General features: G+C 39.8%; 1 protein-coding gene across 4 annotated transcripts in view; it reads left to right on the top strand.

Moving 5' to 3' along the window:
• Positions 1-16,836, top strand: part of POPDC1 (popeye domain cAMP effector 1) — a 30,792-nt gene extending 13,956 nt beyond the window's left edge. For all 4 annotated transcript variants that reach the window (XM_075046690.1, XM_075046689.1, XM_075046692.1 and 1 more), the window contains 5 exons: positions 2,376-2,563; positions 3,520-3,628; positions 5,584-5,751; positions 8,949-9,090; positions 16,523-16,836. In XM_075046690.1, coding sequence (XP_074902791.1) covers positions 2,376-2,563; positions 3,520-3,628; positions 5,584-5,751; positions 8,949-9,090; positions 16,523-16,647 — 732 coding nt within the window. In that variant the 3' untranslated portion in view covers positions 16,648-16,836. The remainder of the gene's footprint in view (positions 1-2,375; positions 2,564-3,519; positions 3,629-5,583; positions 5,752-8,948; positions 9,091-16,522) is intronic.
• The last annotated feature ends 879 nt before the right edge of the window (positions 16,837-17,715 follow it).

Below are 17,715 nucleotides of genomic sequence, written 5' to 3'. Positions count from 1 at the left end.
CTGTGAGGAGAGCCAGGACTGTTCAGCTTGGAGAAGAGAAGGATCAGGGTGATCTTACCAATGTGTATAAATACCTGAAGGGAGGGTGCAAAGAGGATGGAGCCAGGCTCTTTTCAGTGGTGCCTGGTGACAGGACAGGAGTCTCCATCCGAACATCAGGGAACACTTTTTTTACTGTGAGGGTGACTGAGCTCTGGCACTGCTTGCCCAGAGATGTTGAGTCTCCATCCTTGGGAATATTCAGAAGCTGTCGGGACATGGTCCTGCACAACCTTCCTCTAGGTGACCCTGTCTGAGCAGGAGATGGACCAGATGACTTCCAGAGGTCCCTTCCAACCTCAACCGTGCTAGGATTCTGTCACTTTATTGTTAATCTTGTCTGAATGCTTCTATTCTAGCCCTCCTCTTCTCAATCCTGATACCATTTCTGGGGCAGAGGTGAATTTATAGGAGGAGGCAGACATGTTACAAAATTATGATACAGTAATGAAATAGATCCATTTAAATGTTTTGAGGAGGCAGCAATTCACGTTTTATTGAAGCTTATGTATGGACAGATCAAAAAAATCAAACAAACTGAATGCTTTAATACAGTTGTGGGTGGTAAATGTACACAGATACTGTATACAAAGTTAACAGTAAGTTTGGCTATGTGTAAGGAAAAGAAAGTTTTCAGGAGCTCTTTCACAAGAATTTTGCATGTTAAGTCCTTGGAAACAGGTATTGGTGTGTGTTTCACATGGAGCCTGCATAAAAATCTCAGTGGTTCATAAACTTGCTTTCAGTTTTCATGGTTTGAGGCTGTCTGGGTAAAAAGTGAAGTCTGCAGGTTTGGGATATCCTTTTGTTGGGCTTTTTTGGAAATTTAAAGGCTGAGAAGTCACAAAATGGTAACAATAAGGCCACATAAGCAGCCTTCTCTCTCCTGTTTAGGAATTTACTAATGAACTGTATACTGTTTCTGTGAGATTAACCCACCATCTCTACCCATGGGATTGTCACTTCCAGAGTGATTCCTATGGCATTCAGCAGCCGGTATGTGGGATGGACCACATCCAGTGGTTGAGGCTGTCTGTAGAATACTCCAAATATGGTTCCACAAATCTAGAATGTTTCTGCCTCAGCTCAATTTGTTCTGTATTTAAATAAACTTGAAATGTAGCAAGACCTTCTCAATTTTCCAAAACCTTTTCGTTATGCTTGATTTACTGTTTTACACACACATCTAATTCTTCTGAGAAGAGCTTAGGGAGGATTTTTGATGTGGAATACATGTATCTCTTAGAGGGTAAAGACTAGTATTTTCACCCTAAAATGCTTTCCTGAGGAAGTAGTGGGTACCTGACAGTTTGAAGCCCTCATGGGCCTCAGACAGCCATGGTTGTTCTGGATTCCCTACCTCCTCCAGCCACAAGGTGACTAGAAGTTTCTTGATTCCTGCTGTTGGCTACCATCAGCTGAAAAGTGACTCCTGGACTCCTGTGCTGCGACCTTCTCTTCTCCCCTGTTTTTAATATTGAAATACCAAAAAAAAAATCTAGAAAATTGCGTAAACTTGGCATATTCTCATTTGAAGTGGTGACTCTTTTTCTTCTTTCCTGCCTTTTTTCTTGGTTGCTTTTCCTTATTCTCTGTTCTATGTATATTTTATCTTTTCATTATCTGATGCTTACTGTTCTAATTTGTTTTCCTCCCAGCAAATATGCAGGCTTTGTTCAGGCTGCCTTTGCTTTCAGGGAGGCTGGGACACTGTCTCATTCCCTGCTGCCTTCATTCAGGAAAGACTTCTAGGCTTGGGATTTCAGGCAACATCCTTTCCCTCATTGCTGCTGCCTGAGTTTGGGTGGGCTCCTAGATGTGGGATGTTCAGCTGGCAATGTTTTTTTTTTCCTCCTTGATCACATGTTTCAATATGATGGGTTTGTTTTTCAGGACTTGCTTTTCTACTGCAAGTAAGCTAAGAAGCTCAGGGATGAAAGGAGCTCCCAGGAGAGCCTGAGAGATGGCCAGAATGAGGTGTGCATGTGGTGTGAAAAATGCAGGCAACCTCATTTTTTTTGTGTAATTTTGGCCCAAGTCCTATTTGCTGTTACATCAACAGAAGTCTCGGAAGACTCCTTGTGTCTGATTTAATGTGCCACTTGGATGGAACAGCGTTCTAAAGCACCAGTGTGCTAGCCTGGCTAATTTTAGATAAGGTTTTGGTCACCCTGTCATAGGCAGTGTTTGTGGATAGATGTCACACTTTTTTCCTTGCTTAAACATAACAAAGACAAACATGTTCCTCAAATGTAGCAAGTAAAGCATGTGTGCAGTCTTACCCTTTTTTAACTAATGTATCTGTGTTTATTATGTCTTTTGTTTTTGCATTCTAGATCAAGATAGAGAAGGAGCTTAGCAGCCTCTACAGGAGAATGTTTGAACCTCTCCATGTGCCTCCAGAGCTCTTCCAAAGACTGACTGGACAATTCTGCAACATTCAGACTTTAAAGACAGGTCAAGCCTATGCTGCAGAAGATAAAACATCAGTTGATGATAGGCTAAGCATCCTGCTGAAGGGGAAGTAGGTTCTCTAAAGCTTGGGGACAGTCTTATGCTTTGTGTGATGGCTGAATAGATTAGAAAGTTGTTGGGGTTTTTGTTGGCTTTTTAAACGTTTTTGTTTGTAGCACATTATAGTTTATAGCCGAATAGTCTGTAGGGATAGACTATTTTGTGACACTGTTTTCAAATGGCAATGATGTCTCTTACTGGCAGCATATTATGTTTCTACCAGTGTGTGTAGCTGCATGGATTTTAGTGGGACTTATATTTGTATAATATCAAAGGCAGTGTCTTCCAGAACAAGTAAGAGATTTGTTTGAGTCTTAGATATCTAAGTCCTCTTCTCAGTGCATTCTCAGGTTTTAAGGTTTAAAAATATTGTGCATGAGGGAAGGAAAAAATATTCCTCCAGTAGACTTTAAAACAGGCCTATTGGAATTGATTCATTGCACATCTACATGCAAGTAGAGAGGGGCAGGTATAGTGCCCAGAGGCTGACAGGACCCAGGTGAGAAGAGGTAAAATAAATGCCTATGGCCAGGCTGTAATCTTGAAGCTCTTCCTAAATTCTGGCCAGTATTTTAACCAGTTTCTGTTGATAGCAACAGTCATGTCAGGCTTCATCATTTTTCTTTGAAGTCACTAGCTGCTCATTACTGCAAAGCTAGTTATGTAAAGGAAACCTGATTCTGGTCTGGCTGTATAGCATAACCCTGCAGACCTTTTTCACTTTGAATAGTAGTGTTTTGAGGGTATGCACCATGGTCGGCAACTTGAATTGGCTGGCAGCCTGTTCTGCTTGGAAGCGATGGAGGTTTAGGCAGAAAGCAAGGTAGCTCTGGGGCTGAAATTCCAGAAGATGAACATATTTTTGCCTGTTGCCTACTGCTTTACCTTTGTCAATAATCATATCCAAATTTAGATTAATCAGACTCCATGGCTTTAAAATGTTGTTTCATATATTTTTATTTCCAGAATGAAGGTGTCTTATCGAGGGCATTTTCTGCATAATATTTACCCCTGTGCCTTTATAGATTCTCCTGAATTTCGATCAACACAGATGAACCGGGGTGAGAAATTCCAGGTATACTTTGGTTTAAATGTCACTGGATATGAGCTGATGAGATCATTAAAAAGCAGAGTATGAATTTGATCAACAGTGAACTATTTGGCTTGCATTATTTTGCTAGCTTTCTAGTACTGGTGTTTCATGATGGACAACATCAAGAATAACTCTTAAATGCTGCAAAACAGGATTATGATGGTGTTCACTGAGTGGTCTGGTTTTTGCTATTCTGTTCTCTTTTACTGTTTCCTAGTGTATTTTGTGTTAAGAGATTATTCAGGACAAATAATTTAAGAGATAGCTTTACTGGAAGAAGAGATGATGTAAGCAATCTGATCACTGGTTCAAAAACAGAAAAGGCAAAATAATTATTGTAATATTTGGTGTTACTAAAACGAAAGACTAAAAATTCAGGCACTAGTAGTTTGAAACTGGTATTTATCTAAACATGGTAATGCTTCTGTCATTTTGAAAGTTGTTAAAGCAACATAAGCTGAAAGAGATCACAGTATTTTGAATAAAAATATTCACACAGGGAGTGATAAGGGTATATGTCTCTAGCAGTGTAATTATGCTAGTACATTAAAGGATATATTATACCATAGGACGTGGAAAAAAATGCTGTTAGAGAAGTTTTATTCCCCATAGTACTGAAATGGCTATTTTGCTACCTCTTACTTGATGTTCTTTAGCTGGATGTGTGTAATAATGACCGGGCTGTGGCTGACTGGGTACATCCACACTGATACCCTGGCAGAAGGGGAGGGAAGGAGAGCAATGTAGACTCTAAAATCAGTGATTGATGTCATATGTTCCAGTCAAATACTAGGCTTAACGCCAAGGAGAGAGAATTGTCCAGATGTATTCATTTTGCAGCAGTGAGGCGTCCTGCAGCACGGCCACCCTCTTGGCACAGCCTGTTTCTCTCGTAAGCAACTGGATATGAATTGGTCCCTCTGAAGGGAAAAGGCTCATGCCTCAACTTCTGCCTGCCTTAAAAAGTGTTGTAATCTGGCACGGCGTACGTCCTTCACTCGTGAGTTCTGCTTGTTGCTGCCCTGTAAACACTCAGCGTTGCCATTGCAAGAGGACATGGATTCAATCTTAAGGACCCCATCTGCTGGCAACGCTGGCAAATTCTTCCTCAGCCTGTGTGCTTATATTACAGTCTGTGAAGTTAAAATCCACGGATATGTGACTGTTTCCCATTATTTCTTAGGCTTTATATATTTTTAATTTTTCAGGAGGTAACGTTAGCTTGTAATAGCAGAAAGCACCTGATTTCTTTGTAGATGCCTGCCTTTCCCTTGCAAAACAGGCCGTTGGGTATGAGCGAGCGGGGCAGGTTTCAGTGTGCCATTGCCCTCTGCCGGCACAGGGGCACAAACCTGGCGGGTCCAGCCTCCCTGGAGGGGGTACAAGCTCCTCTGGAACTATCGGTTGCTGAATTATCAGTAACTGAGCAAACGGAGCCTTACCTCAACTGCTAGAAGGTGGTAGTTGTGCAATCAGCAGGGCTGACAGTGAAGAGAGAAAGATGAAAATATGTTTTTCAAAATCACTAAAAACTCTTTGATGGAGACCTTTGGATTATACCAGTTTTTTCTGTTTGTGACATAAAATAAAACCAAGTGACATGTAGGCATATTGGGATGCAAGCAGTGTCATCACTGCAGGACTGACTTTATATGTAAATGTCTAACATAAATGCTTTCACAGTTTGGGAACTTATGAGAGATTTTCGCCTAGTATATCCCCCCAGGTTTTCTGAAAAACAAGCTGGCTGTGCTTATCAGTTAAAAATAGGATGATAATAAATATCTGAGATGTTTTACATTTGTAAATATCACGTTCTAAGGGATACTGAAAAGTTTTTTGGCTTTAAGAGTTATTTTAACTGGAGGCACAAATAACATGGTATCACTTATTTTAAAGAAAAGAGAAGTGCTAATTCTGAGCATGTATTTTCTCAGGTCACCATTATCGCAGATGATAACTGCAAGTTCCTGTGCTGGTCCAGGGAAAGGCTGACTTACTTTCTGGAATCTGAGCCATTTCTTTATGAGATCTTTAAGTATCTTATTGGCAAAGATATTACAAATAAACTCTATTCATTGAATGACCCAACCTTAAATGACAAGGTAAGCAACTGAAGTTTCATTTGGGAATTTTCCTCCCCCGCACAAATCTATTGTTACTTCAATTTTAAATCCTCTTAAAGCACCTGTTTTTTTAACTTGCTGCTATCAGCTGCTGAATTCACTCTCTTTGCCTTTTAGTGCCAAAGTGCAATGTTTTTGTCAGAAGCAATATTGGTTAAAGTTAGCACAGTAATGTGTGAGAAAGATGAATAACTGAGATTCAGAAGTGATCAGTAGCACAAGTATTTCTAGCCAAGTGGTAGACATGATGGCCAGTAGCTAAAAAGGTGCTTCTCCCTGGATATCCTTTCTCATTAACAAATGGGTGCCTTTATACAAAGAAGCTTCAGGGTTTTTTCTTAAAGAATTTGCTTGCTAGGGTCAAACAACTGGGTAACACTGATTGCCAAGAGGAATAATTTCAACATGTGTTTGAGGGTTGCAAATACAAAAAAAGAACATTAGGTTGATACAATGTAGTTAGTGGAAGGAGGTGTGAAATACATATAAAATATAAATAAATATAAAATATTCAGTGGTCTGAATATAACTTATTCTTCTCTGCATGTAGAGGGAGTGTGTTTTAGGTGTCACAGCAAGTGGTCTGGGTGTAGTCATGGATATATTGATTATCTTGTTTTACTTTCATTTTGTCTCCTTACTTAGTTACATGGCTTTTCAAGATTTGGACTGTAACTTGGCTGCTGGTGGGTTTTTTATTATTTATGTAGTGGCTGTAGGGTTCTCATATATAATTTATTTGAAGAACTTTCACCATTATTTATGAAAAGCTTTATAATTTTATAATACAGTATTTTCATATTCTGTCTGTATTTAACTCACTAACTCGGAGCAAAAATCTTTCTCATCAGATTGCCCATGAATATCTCATATATAGGTTAAATAGTTACTTCTGCAAAGTTGTGAATTTACTAGAAAATGATCCAAAAGGAATGACTGCAACTATACAACGGACTTCAACAGGCTAAACTTGTAATGTCTTTATGGCTAATTAGGCATTGTAAGTTTTCTCAATTTTGTACTGGCTATAGAAAGAGAAAAGAAAGAATTGCTGGAGAAACAATTTAACAGCAATAAAGCACTGCTTATTCTGCCTTCTGGTCAATGAAATAGAGGATTACACTGTCCTGTAATGAGATCCTCAAAACTATTTCAGATCACTGTTTTCATCTTACTAATGCAGTAAGATAAAAATGATCTAGCAGGAATGTACCATCTATAAAATACATCTTAAAAATTATGTGATTAAAGCTGATTTTAAAACAAAAAAATCCAAACCGATAAAGAATTACAGGGGAGTCTTCTGTATTAAAACCCACATCTACATAGACAGTAAGTTATTTCTGGAGTATGGCATCCGAAAGGAATGTGTAGTGACATGCCTCCTGTGTGTGCATTCAGACTGCCTCTCCTGGGAGACTGCTGTTGTCCACACTCCTTCTCACCTTGCCCTTTTTCCCCTTTTTTTCCTCTTTCTTCTTTTTTCTTTTTTTCTGTTTTCCTTTTTCCTCTTTTCTATTGTCTATTTTATTTTCCTTTTTTCTTTCCTTTTTCCTTCCCTCATTTTCTTTTTTTACACATGAATGACAGCATTAGGGTGTCATGCCTAGTATACAGAGTCATCTGCAGCAAACTTGTGCTGCTGACTTCTGGCACTGTAGAGCTTCAGCACTAATATAAATATTTACTGAAATGGAAGTATGATGAAGTACTCATTGTAATGTTGTAATTGGTTGTTTTTAAGTGAAAGGTCCTTATCATACCTTTTACATATTAAAAAAAACCACCAAGCTTTGCCCCTCTGTTGACTTGACATCTGCACACTTTAACTTTAGTTTGTACCAACTCTTTATTTTTAGTGACAGTAGTCACGTGAATTTAAAATTATTGTAACTTTTATCACAGTAACTTTTGAAAATGTATGTTATAAAAATTAAGAGTGAGCATTTGGGAGATTTTGTAGTACCTTTTTATTCTTCCTCAAATGCAAATCCTGTTGCAGAAGCCCTTCCTACAAAACATAGGACAAGAAATGTCTATCAAGTAAATTCTCTTTCATTTCCCCATTGCCAGCACCCTATGGGCATGTCACTTCTCACAGGCTTCATTGTCAACTATATACATTATCAGTGTCTTTAATGCATTTTAGCTGGAGACAATCTCAGAAAATTGTGGTTGACTTCTGTACACAGGGGATGTACAAGAGGACAACTAAAACAAATTCAATATAGATTATTCATAGTCAAGATGGTAGTAAGAAGATAAGAATATCAATTCATTGCATATTGGAAAGCAGAAAAGTATCTATTTATTTGTAAGGAACCTCGTGATTTTCTTCTACCTAAGGAGATTTTTCACTACTGTTGGGAAAATAGTCATTCCTCTCCACGTGAAACGGGATGTTAATTCCTGACTTTTAAAGTTCAGTAAAGTGGAGTTATCCATTGTTCTTTTGTCATTGGTAACTACCTTTCACATACACCTAAAATAGCATTCTGACTTGCAGTAATACCTAACAAGGAACAATGTATAGTTTGATATAAATATTATAGCACAAAGACTTCTCAGGAAGACTACTCAAAGCAAATGGAAGCTCCTAAGACCGTTTGACAGGCAGAGGATAATGTTCATGTGATGCATTTAATCTGCCTTCAGTAAAATCAAGGGCCAAATGATCACCTACTATGAATGAATGACATTCACTGTTTTCTAATGTGATGAAATGAAAAGCCAGGAAAATGAACATGTTTCTGTTAAGATATAAATTGCTAAACTCTGTATAACATGCTGTCTTGTTTAGCAAGGGGCACCAGGCTCATCATAAAGGCTGTATTTAATTGCAGAGCATTATACCTGAATAATGAATTACCAAATAATAAGTATTAACCTTTCTGTAGGAAAATATACAAAAAATCCAGTGCAAAACAAAATTAAAATTGAATAATTAATCTGAGGTTTCATGCTTGTCAATGTTCTAATTCCAGTATATTACTGGCATCTTCTATTTTCATTTAAATAAATTCATACTGCATCGAATCTTCTGCTCTAACCAGTTTCTTGATTCATGAATAGTCATAGCTGAGACCAGAGCATCTACTACAGAAGAGATAGTTATTTTCAATTTTTATTTTAATTTACTTGATACCTTTTTTAAAATAATTATTATTCCTTTTTAGGCTTCAAAAAAGATTGATCGACAGCCTAGTCTTTGCTCACAGCTCTCTGTGATGCAGATGAGAAACAGTATAGCCAGTACCAGTGACAGTGAGGATGGTTTGCAGATGTTTCTTCGCGGGACTTCCTCTGCATCCTCTCTTCGTGAGTGCTCAAAATAGTTCATGCCAGTTTTGAACACAGCTTGGTTGATCATAAGAGGTGATTGTAGAACTCCTGTTGTCTTCAGTGGGAGCAGACTGTAGCTTTTTGGATGCTGCTGCACGTCGACTAAGTGGAGGGACCTAACTGTAGGGAATTCGTAAGATACATAAGGCTTTGTATGCTAACTGAAGCTATCTCATGTAGGTACTGGCAAAACCCCAGCATGTATTGTGATAATTTTTGGCATAATGTGAATGTGTAGGCATAATATGGAATGTTTATAGCAATGGGGCAAAACTGTGTACGTACAATGCCTGTCACAGTATCTCCTTTGGTCTGTGACTGGTGCTTGTAGAAATGAAAAACCTAAATGAAACTTTTTCCGTCAGCAACTTGGTGCTCTGCATTTCCTCCTGAGATAGTTTGCATTGGCAGGGTTTGGAGAAATGTGGTGTACAACCAGTATTTTGATGCCACCTGGAAAATCTCCAAATATCCTGTCAGGCTTTCCTCCCTTGTTCTTTGTATGACAGGAGTATTAGAGAACAGATGAGATGAAATGAGGGAAGAAACCAAGTCTGACCTTTTTGCTTCTATTCTTGGAATTTATTCCTTTATAGAAACCTTCTCAATGATTCTTTCTAGGCTATTGTTATTTTTTACTTTTAATTTTCCTGAATCTTAATTTCAACAGTAGCCTGAACTCTGCAAGCAGCTTTTGAACAAAAAAAACCAGAAGATGCTCAATTTTCTCATTTGACATAAGCTGTTAATTTAATGGAATTTAAAAGCATCATATAGGATTATTTATTTTTATTTGGGAAACATTATGTTTTAGTGATTAGAATTCAAATATATGAGGAAAAAAATTCACTGCCAGTTACTTATTATGGTTAAACTCTCTGCTAAGAAGAGAAAGTGATTGAAGTATTTGCAATTTCCCATTTAATTATCTGTTCTGTATTGTGTTCCTCACAGTTCTCATCCGGGAACTCCTTCAGACTTGGAGGGCCTATCTGTTTTCAGTCCTTAACATTGGTATAGTCTGCATGCTCAGATAGATGGAAGCAAAAACCCTGCTAGTGTTTCACCCTACTACAATGTTGAGGATGACAGCTGGGATAAAGTTTGATGAAAATTCCAGCGTTATTTTCTTTATTTCTCCTCTGTTCCCTGAAAGGACATTTAGAATCGCAGCACAGTTGAAGTTGGAAGGAACCTGTGGAGATTGTCTAGTCCAACCCCATGTTCAAAGCAGGGTCAGCTAGAGCAGGTTACTCAGGGCCATGTCCAGTCAAGCTTTGAATATTTCCAAGGTGGAAGATTTCACAGCCATGCTGGGCAACCTGTTCCAGGGCCTTACCACCCTCATGGTGAAAAAGGTTTCCCTTATTGTAACTCGTGACTGTTGTCCTTTGTTCTGTAGTGCATGCCTCCGAGAAGAGTTTGGCTCTGTCTTCTTTATACCCTTCCATTAGGTAGCTGAAGACAACAGTAACATCCCCTGAGAAGCTTCTGTCCATAAGGCTGAACACACCCAGTTCTTGCAGCCTCTCCGTGTACGTCATGTGCTCCAGCCCCTGACCATCTTGGTTGCTCTCCACTGCACTCGCTCCAGTATGTCCATGTCTTTCTTGTACGGGGAAGCCCCAAACTGGACACAGCACTCCAGATCCTGTCCCACAAGTGCCATACAGAGGGGATTAATCTCTTTCATTGACCTGCTGGCTATGCTCTTGCTAATATGGCCCAATATATGCTGCTAATATGGCCTGACACATGGATGGCCCTCTTCACTGCAGGGGCGCTCTGCTGATTCATATTCCATTTTGTGTCCACCAGAACCCCCAGGCCTGTTTCTGCAAAGCTGCTTTCCAACCAGTTGATGCCCAGGCTGTACTGCTATGTAGATTTGTTGTGTCCCAGGTGCAGGAATTTGTCTTTGTTGAACTTCATGTGGTTTCTGTCAGTTCTTTTCTTCAGCCTCTGAAGGCCTGTTCTGACTAGCTGCCTTCTACTGTCTGGCCTATCAACAGTTTCCCTCACTACTTGGCTGTTTTCTGTGAGCTTGGTGGGAGTAGACTCCATCCCATCATCCAGGTCACTAATATATTGAACATTATAGGCCTTAGTATTTGCCCTTGAGGGATGCTGCTGCTAACCAACTGCCAGCTGGGTTTTGTACTGCTGTTCACCACCCTGTGAACTCAGCAGTCCGGCAAATTTTTTACCCAAGCTGTAGTCCATGTATCTAGTCCATTTCTCACCCATTTGGCTAGAATGATTCTATGGCAGGCTGTGGAGGGCCATGCTACAGTCCAGGTAAACCACATCCACTGTACTCCCTCTGTCCACAGAGCCCATCATCTCACCACAGAAGGTGGTCAGACTGGTCAGGCACAATCTGCCCATGGTACATCCATGCTGGCTGTTCCCAGTCACCTTCCTGTCCTTCATGTGCTTGGACATGGCTTCCAGAAAGACGGGCTCCATAATCTTCCTGGGGACTGAGGCTAGGCTGATAGGCCAATAGTTCCCTGGATGCTCCTCCTTGCCCTTCTTGAAAATGGCCATGACATTTGCCTTTTTTTCTCTCCCCTGACTGCCATGACCTTTCCAAGATGATAGTGAGAGGTCTTGCAATTGCATCAGCCAACATTCAGCACCCTTGGGTGCAGCCCGTGTGATTCCAGAGTGTTGTGTTTGCCCTGTTGACTTAAGTGGTCCCTAACTCAGTCTGTCTTTCCTGTAAGTCAAGTAAGTATCGCTCTCCCAGTCTCTACGAGTAGACTCAGAACTGGGAGGCCTCAAGACAAATGTGTAAAGTAAAAACTGAAGCAAAAAAAGTATTGAATAGCTCAGCCTTTTCCATGTCCGTAGGTCCTGTGCCCTGCTGAGCCATGGCCTCTGGGCCTGGTCTTCCTTTTGTTGCCAGTGTATTTGTAGAAGTCCTTCTTGTTGCCCTTCACTATATCCAGATCCAGCTGAGCTTTGGCTTTCCTAATTCCATCCCTGCATGCTTGGGCCATATTTCTGTATTCCCCCCAAGCAGCTCATCCATGCTTCCACTTCATGTGTGTGTGTTTGAGCTCTCTCAGGACTTTCCTGTTCATTTATGCCAGCCTTCTACCATGCTTGCTCAACTTTCTGTACGCTGGAATGGACTGTCCTTGTGTTTTGAGGAAGGTGTCCTTGAAGATCAACCGTCTGTCCTCAGGTCCCTTTGCCCTTGCAGACCATGTGCCATGGGTTCCTGACAAGTAGATCCCTGAACAAGCCACAGTCCCTTGTCCTCAGGTCCAGGGTTGTAACTCTACTATTTGTCTTGCACACTTCTCAATATCTTAAACTCCACCAGATCCTGGACACTGCAGCTAAAGTTACCATCAGCCTTCAGCTCCCTGATGAGTTCTTCCTTGTTCATCAGTGACAGGTCCAGCAGAGCACCTCTCCTAGTCAGCTCATCGATTGCTTCTGTGAAGAAATTATCTGGTACACTCTGCAGAAATCTCCTGGACTACTTGCACCCAGCCCTGTTGCCTTTCCACCAGATACCGGGCTGGTTAAAGTTCCCCACGAGTACCAAGGCCTGCGATCGTGAGGCTTCATCGAGTTGTCTAAAGAAGGCTTCCATCTACATGCTCTTGATTGGGCAGCCTGTAGCAGTTACCTGCCATGAAGTTTCCTGTGTTGGTCTGTCCTCTCATCTTAACCCATAAGCTCTTGACTGGCTTTTCACCTGTTCCACGGCAAAGCTCCATGAAACTGAAGCCACTTCTTTGCATAGAGCACCCTTGGACAAAGTTGCACACTCAGAAGCCTGAAAGAAATTGTAAAAGTGTGTTTCTGCAATCAGCTAGAATTAAAATTCTTTCAGGCTTAGCAGCAGAACACTGAGACCAGTATTTCAGCTTTGGGAGTAATCTAAATGCATGACATGTTCAGCTGTAATGACATTAATCCCTAAGATGCATCCATGCTTAGCACATACTTGATAAATACACTTTCCTCTGTTGTACTTTTCCTTGGTTTGTGTACCATATTTTCTGGTGTGTGGGATGTACTTTCCCCAAAAAAGGGGTTTAAATGTCTTTTATGTTCCAAAATTGCCCAGTCCAACAGCAGTTGGTGAAGTTTATAGTGCCACTACCCCACTGGAAACAGTAGGTGTGGCAGCAGCCTCCAGCGCCCAATACTTCCCTCACTTCTGGGGAGGCAGAGGGGTTACCCATACAGCAGTCTATCATACACCTTGGGAAATACCGTCCTTTATTTCTTCTGTGCATTTTAATGTGAAATTTCTGACTTCTGTAGAAGGCTGATAAAAATTCTTGATGAAAGGTTACTTATCTCACTAAACTGTAACGCTTCAATCTTTCTTCTTGCCAAAATAGTGTGTTAGTTATTCCTGGGTACTGTCATTGCCAATGATGGGTTTGCTACCAAGGTGAGCTCTGCTTACAGATTTATTTTCAATTTGGATTGTGGCCATGTATGCACTTTTTTCAGATCACCGGGAAAAGTGAACAAAAAACCTGCCATTTGTCTTCCCACTTGTTGTGTTTTCAAAAACTTTCTCCTGGGTGCCCTCACTGCAACAGTCAGGGTTTGTTTGGGGTTTTTTTGTCTGTTCTTTAAGTTTCAGGATGAGGTACATACTGAGGCATACTGTCCTGGTGCTGTTCCCCTGGATACTCCTTCTGCAATCATGCATTTGTTTATTTAAAAAAAACTAACAAACAAACAAAAACCACCCCCAAAACTCCAGAAGATTTAGTGAGGAACATATGGAAATGACAAACTTTTAAATTTTTTTTAATTGGAAGGAGAAATTAGAGAAACTTATCTGTACAGGAGCTCTACAGGAATACTGTCTTGTTATTGCTAGGTGATCAATTGTTCTGTGGACAAAAGCTTGCCATTACAAATAAGATACTTGACTACAATACAAATAAGTTCTATTCTCCTAATTTCCATATTCTTGAAAAATTGAGCATTTATATTTTTGTATAATCTAAACTTTTTAAATGATGCTTTTATCTGTGCTACAAACAATAAGCTTTGAGTCATTTTCTTAAGACATTGATATAAAGCTTTTTTCAAAGTGTTTAGTAGTGAAAGAGTGGAAAATACTAATTAGAGGGCCCCAAACTACACTTACTAACAAAACTGTGTTTTGAATTTAATTAACAAAGAAACCCAACTAACTGTTTGCTTTTATGTTAAGGAAATAACCAACAAGAGTTCTATAATGCTTACGGAGTGAGTCGTTTGCAGCATGATGTTTTCTGTTGATAACATCACATTAACTCAGCAAGCATCCTCAAAAAGGTATTAAAGTGGGGTTTGTTTATAACATGGTACTTGTGCTTGACATCCATGATCCATCTGTATGTAATTTATTAGTAAATGAAGTCGATGCATCTCTTTTTCCAAAATTGGAGTTAAGCAGAAATAGTTCAACCTGATTACAAGGGTAGCTTCACCTAATATTTTGGTATTAGTTTCGATTCAGTAATTCTACTGCTTGATAGTCATTCATATACTTAGTGATACAGTCTCTTTTTCTATGCTGCTTGGTTTAGATCAGTCAGATTTGCTGGTCTATGAATCTGTATTTGCAAACTTCTAAGCTAAGCAGGAACATAGAAAAGGTTTGATTTTGTAATCCTTTTATTGGTATTATCTCACTATGTGTGCTCCCTATGTTATACCCAGCTTGTGGTTAAAAGCAGGATTGGGTTTCATGGGAAATGCCATTTTAATAGGCATTTAAGCTTAGGTCCTCAAGAGAGTGCATCAGAGTAACGTATGGAAGGCCCGGGTTCAGGATCAGACTGTCTCTTCAACAACCGTCCAACACTGGATTGAGGCATCAATAGACAAGGGGTTGTATTTGGAGAAAATAAGGGCATGTCTTTGAGCCAAACAACCTGACAGTGTTAGACCCAATATTGGATCCTGTTCAACAGACTTATGGCTTCTTCTTCTGATTTCTGGAGAGAACTAAGCACTTTTTTGTTAAAAAGAGAACCGGTCTAAAAATGGTTATAAACTAGTGATAAAGTAAAAAAGAAGTGCTTAACAATTCCAGTATTTAAAAATGTGTGCAAATAACCTTTATCATTGTAGGTTTTGAATGGTAAAAGAAAATACTAATACATTTTTAACATAAAATATTATAAAAAGCTAATTCTGAATAGTGTTTGTGTGAATGTGACTTAAAAATGCAGTAATGTGATAACCTGCTGGTCTTGCTTGTAGCTAGCATTTTATTCTCTGTGTGTAACATATGCAGCACAAAGGAGTCCATCTACATAAGTAGGCTTCCTTAGCAGAGCACTTTACTGTATATCTAATAAACTTTTTTAAAGTAGCAAGAATAGCCCTGCAATAACAGTTATGTTATGGCTATTGGTGTTTTTTTTCAAGAAAATTTGAATTTTTAGCTTGTATACAGAATATCTGTCAGACAGGACCACTACCTCTTGCTCTTTTCTTCTGAAATGGTATTTCAAAGATTTCCCTAGTCTTTTTGGTCATCATATGCTAGGTGTTTGCAACCTTGTACCATTGTGGTGGTTTAACTCTAGAAGAGGGTACTGAGAGAAAAAACTGTCCAAGTGCAGAAGCAATTTCAGAGTGAACAATGGGAAATAAACCTGTTTGGCTGATGTCAAAGGAGCTCTCTGGTTTAACCCTCATGCTGAAAATTTAACTACGGTAGAGGTAGTTTGCAGCGGTAACTTGCACAAAAACTCCATTTAATGTCTTACCAGCGATGGTCATTGTGCACGCTCCACTCTGGCAAGCTTTATGAGGCACCGCTTTTCTGAAAGACTGTCTTAGAGCAACAAAGTCACTGTCAGTCAAAAGTTATGTCTTTCACCTGTTAGTCTTGTTTTCTCTATGGTTGTTTATGGGGGTATTATATTTTCCATATGTTTTACATTATCTTGCTTTTAAGGCAGTTAGGGCTGTGATCAGGTACCTACCTGAGGTTTGCCCAGTACACTGAGGGATTTTTTTTTCACGGCCGAGGCAAATGTAAATACCTTTTGTACTTAGGGCAGTCATTCACATCATCGTTTGTGGAGAATAATTAGTGGGTGAGTGTAATGGTGAGAAAACAATGGCCAGAGACACAGTGTTGGGCACCTCATGCAGTCAGAATTTGGGGAGAATACTGTGCCTGTGGCCAGCCGCAGGGTTTGAACCTCAGAGGCGTTGCTGGTTCGCAGCAGCATGGCTGTCCCATGTCTAGAATTTCCTGATGCCTGTGGCCGAATAACAAAGAAACCTTCACTTACAAAATCCTCTCATGAGGCAACTAGGACAGGATCGTCAGACTGTGTATGTTTTGTCACAAATAGGTGTATGTAGCAGGTATGTGTCATCAAATTAATTGGTAATTTCTTTGTAACTGTGGCAGGCCCAGGCCGGACGTCCCCCTACCTGAGAACTTCAGCAAAAATGAAGCCGATAGAAGAAAGTGTTGAAGATGACGTCTTTGAAGCACCATCCGCCGATAAGCTTGAACTCCAGCGGCTGCCTTGAACAGATGTGTCCTCAGGCATATCAGGGCTTGCACAAAGCTCCAGTGCAAGAGGGAGAAGCTGAATTTGGGAGGAATCTGACAGCTAAAACCACCTCTCTGTGTTTGAATTTATCACAGCATATGTCAGTGGCTTCTAGATGGAAATGTCACATTTTATTTTACTTCTAATTAAAATAAATAAAAACTTGTATGGGTTTTATTTTTGTTTTCTGGACAGGGTTGGTTGCTTTATTTCAGCTTTGACTCTTGCATCATGAATGTAGTGTGAAGTGGCTCACTAGCCTGAAATTTCTAGAGACTTACTCAGTGGAGAATATCCCCAGTTTCATTTCCGTAAGTTTCTTAGAGACCTGTGTCTTAGTGACCTGTGTCTTAGTGGTTTTTAGTGAGAGATTTTGAAACTATGTTTCCAAAGCTATGTACCCTCATTGTTGTGAGAGTCTTGTGAAATAGTACACACACTGTTCTGTGCCTTTTGGTAGGTATTTGCCTCTAATTCTGGCATTTCCCAACCTGACTGCTTGACTCTACAATTGTAATGATGACTTCAATTTTAATTTTTCTTGGTCAAATATTTAAATTTAATGTTGCCTTTCCAACCTTAACTTTTTCTACTTTAGGTAACTGTATTACACTGAAGTCTATGCTTTTCCCTCGTCTTATGCATGGAGTGATTGAGCTGTTCTGGATTAACCTTTCCACACAGCAATATGTGAGGTACAAATAACACTTGATATAGGAAATTCAGTTCAAACCTCAAAACTGGGTAGCTGCAAGTACAGTAGAAGTCTCATAATGGGAGGTGTTGGGAAGCCTTTATAAGAGGCACTTGTAGCAGTCCTGTCTGTGACACGTGGAGACATGTAGATGGTAGCTGTACTTCTGTGCTTTGACAATGCTTGAAACTTGTTAAGCAACAAATAGTATATTTTAACTAATCATAACATAAAATAGATACTATTCTATTTATTGAATTGGATAAAACTCCACTACATACAATAATAGAAGTTTGGCATAAACTCTCAAGTAGAGGTGTCAGTCTGGGTTTTGCTGGTTTGTGTCATTCC

Source organism: Buteo buteo, chromosome 15 (assembly GCF_964188355.1).
Source record: "Buteo buteo chromosome 15, bButBut1.hap1.1, whole genome shotgun sequence".
NCBI lineage: Eukaryota > Metazoa > Chordata > Aves > Accipitriformes > Accipitridae > Buteo > Buteo buteo.
The sequence above is the reverse complement of the archived record's forward strand: the minus strand, read 5'-3'. Positions and strand labels throughout refer to the sequence as shown.